This window comes from Telopea speciosissima, chromosome 8, assembly GCF_018873765.1.
Source record: "Telopea speciosissima isolate NSW1024214 ecotype Mountain lineage chromosome 8, Tspe_v1, whole genome shotgun sequence".
In the NCBI taxonomy this organism is placed as follows: domain Eukaryota; kingdom Viridiplantae; phylum Streptophyta; class Magnoliopsida; order Proteales; family Proteaceae; genus Telopea; species Telopea speciosissima.
In genome coordinates, this window is record NC_057923.1 from 35,489,158 (window position 1) to 35,492,522 (window position 3,365).

General features: G+C 41.2%; 1 protein-coding gene across 1 annotated transcript; it reads right to left on the reverse strand.

The window, feature by feature from the left end:
- Positions 1-513: 513 nt before the first annotated feature.
- LOC122672259 lies at positions 514-1,110 on the reverse strand. Its single transcript, XM_043869761.1, has one exon. It carries the CDS (start codon positions 1,108-1,110, stop codon positions 514-516), a length of 597 nt encoding a protein of 198 aa, XP_043725696.1.
- Positions 1,111-3,365: the final 2,255 nt, after the last annotated feature.

The window sequence follows — 3,365 nt, forward strand, 5'->3', positions numbered from 1 at the left end:
ATGTGAGATTCAGTACCACTGTGCCTTTTCCTATGACCTTAGCAGTTGAAGAATTTTCCATAAAGAGATCTTGTCTATTTGTGATAGGTTCATAGACCATGAATAAGTTTTGGTTCATAGACCATGAATAAGTTTTTGTTCTTGGTTATGTGTTTGGTTGCACCGAAATCGATCCACCATTCCTCATCATCACCAACTGTATATACTTCAGATATCATAGTAGCCCAATCATCATTGTCAACTATGTTGGCTAGGTCTTTTTTGCTTCTCCTTGAGATAAACTCTACACTGTTTCTTGAGATGATCGACTTTTTCGTATTTCCAGAATGCTGCTTTAGGTTTAGTAAAATGGCCCTTCTTCTTATCTAAAATAGTTCCTTTCCCATCATACTTTCTCTTTTTACCCTTAGAAGATGCATTTTCTATAATATGAGTCTTTGGAGATTTTTCCTCCAACTCAAGTTTGTCCAATTTGCGAGAATTATCTTCAACTTGGATATACTTGATTAACTCTTACATAGTCATTGCATCTTTCTTTTGTTTCAAATCTTTCCGACAATCTTTGCAAATAAGAGGTAATTCAGATATAATTGTAGATACTTGAAAAGATTCGTCAAGGGTATGGCCCTCAGAGATTATTTGATTCATGAGATCTTGCAACTCATAAGTTTGTGAAATAATAGATTTATCACCTACCATTCTGTAATCTAATAACTTACTCACAAGAAACTTCTCGTTGCCAGCATCTTCAATTTTGTACTTTTTATCGAGATCCTCCCATAGTTCTCCCAACGTGCTGTCTACAAATTTGAGCTCATACACATCATAAAGTGTGTTTGATAACCCATTGAGAATGTAACCTTTGCACATGAAGTCATCTTGTTCCCACTTCTGGCACTGCTGGATTTGTATCGGTGTTTCTCCACTTGAGGTTCTCCAGTGGTGTTTTGCAAGTGCTTTTGGCTTCTCTTCATTCAGAACATGAACAATCTTCAAATCAGTAAGGAAGAAAAACATCTTCCCTTTCCAACGCTTGAATAATGATCCTTCAAACTTGTCTAGTTTGCTAATCTCATTCCCAGGAATCTTCATTATTGTAGTCTCATCCATTGATAAAAAATTGTCTTAAGATTGTTAAAAATCTGATATCAAAGGAAGAGGATAGAGAGAAAGCTTGAGTCAAACGAGGTCGTTCTGTCCTTAAGATAGTATTTGCACCCTACTACTGCAAATGGGTTACAGCAAACCTGCCTCCCAAGATAAATCAGGCTGGACTGATTACTGATTGCAGAGAAAGCAATCACTTGAAACTATCAGAGAATTGATCTCTAACTGAGAGATTTTGTGGGTCATTTATAGGCTCACAAAGTTTGTTTAGATGGGTCACATCCTGTCACGGCGCCATCCCAATGTTACGAATAAATCACAGTCAAGGGGTGACTAGGATGACACGCATCATCTTCTTTCCTACTAGGATCAATGACACAGTGTCCCAGTCCATAGTCAACAGTCAAGGACAAGCATAATAATTGTAATTTATAGAAAATGAAGGAATATTCCATTTAGCGTAAATACAAGCTGAAGCGACATAAATAGCAGTTACTATATGTTCAGCTAGCTAGGTGATACATTAATAGTTTAACACTATTTGCCGACTGACCATGACGTAACTACTCAAAAGAATATAAAGTATTCTAATCAATGTTCATACTGGGCACAAAGCCCCAAAAGAATCAAAAGAGGGGATTATCCCCAACAACATCACAGCCTGTAGGCACAATTATCACAGGGACATCCGTCGCCATGTTCTTCCAACACAGCCTCAGGTCCCTTCATGCCAATACCATCGTAGTCCGCTGGCTGGGCCTCGAGATCAGCCAGGTATCTACCATCTGCATCAAAATCTAAAAAAGTGTGTACATAGGGGGTTAGCTCCACTGAGCCAGTGAGGGGAAGGGGAATGCACAAACACACAATCACACATAGTCCATGATGCATGTAATGTTAAAGAGATTCTCCACCTAACAAACAGTCTAAGTCAGGGTATATGCTACTATGATAACTCAAGAGACACTGTGAGTCACTTAACTTATCACCACAATGAAACCTTTATTATCACCAGGGAGCCTACGCCGGTCGAAGCCTCCAAGGCTACCCAGTGGCGGATCCCGATGATCAGTGGTCATCCCTGACCTGGCCTCTCTCCCCCACAGGCAACAAGGAGCCCCGATCACCCAACATCCAAACCCCTGTTGGTAAGGGTCGTAGCTTGGGAAAGTAAATCCTAGCCACAGATATACTACATGCAAGTCCTATCATCCCGAGAGATATTCCGGGTGCATTAACATCCCATTCCATCTAGTACCCGGGTACCAGTATGGCACGACGCATACAGGGCAGGATGACAATCAATAATTCTCATGAGCATTTCTGGGGTTCCGACACCGGCATACCCGGCATCGTAACCCGATACAATAATGTAAAGTAAATTTATCCACATTGCATCCATTCATAACCAACATAGTTTATATGTAAGGATGCAATATGTTAAGAATGGATGCAAGCATAAGCACAATTATATGATATAGATAAATATAACAAGCCCAAACATCACCCAAAACCCACTCACAGTTGGCTTGATTGTTGCTCAGGGTGTTTGATAAGATTTGCCTCGGTGCACGCACTCCTGTATAGGTTATGAAGTCTGGGGATGCATGATAACAATGTTAGAAGAGTATAGGTGGGTCCCATGATGGGTCCTAATAATTAGTTTGAAGTTTAATCCAAGACAGTACGGACAGACGCAGGGACGGAGGCAAGCAGGTGAGTCCGTTCTTGGCTCCATCCAAGCATACAGTAAAAATAGGTGGGACGGATTCATGGATGAAACTTCTAGGTGAATCTGTTCGTGCATCCGTTCGGACCCTGAGACTTTCCCGAGAGCGAACAGAACTATGGACGGAACTACTTATTGAATCTGTTCCTAGCTTCGTCCCAACCAGTCTATTGGGTTGTACCAAACAGATCAACAGACAGAACCACAATGATGGATCCGTTAGTGGATCTGTTGAATCTCTTTTCGAGGTTTGGAAAGATTTCCATCTCCAGTCTTCCACACATGAGTCCACATGGCTCCTAGAGTTAGGGAGGTGAGTACCAAGCTTCATTGGGGTCCAAGCACCTAGCCCAACATGGGCCTTAAAGGATTTTATGGAGTTTGGAACCATCTTCAGGGTTTCCCAAACCCTAGATTTAGGTCTTAAGGCATTGAGCAACAGTTAAAGCCATACCAACCATGGAAGGCAACAAGGGAAAGGGGAGTAGGTCTTAATTTAGGGAACCAAAGAGAGGTATTGGGTTTCCAA

Excerpts from the sequence above, each read along its gene's own strand:
- LOC122672259 (XM_043869761.1), bottom strand. The coding sequence starts at position 1,110 with ATGGATGAGACTACAATAATGAAGATTCCTGGGAATGAGATTAGCAAA.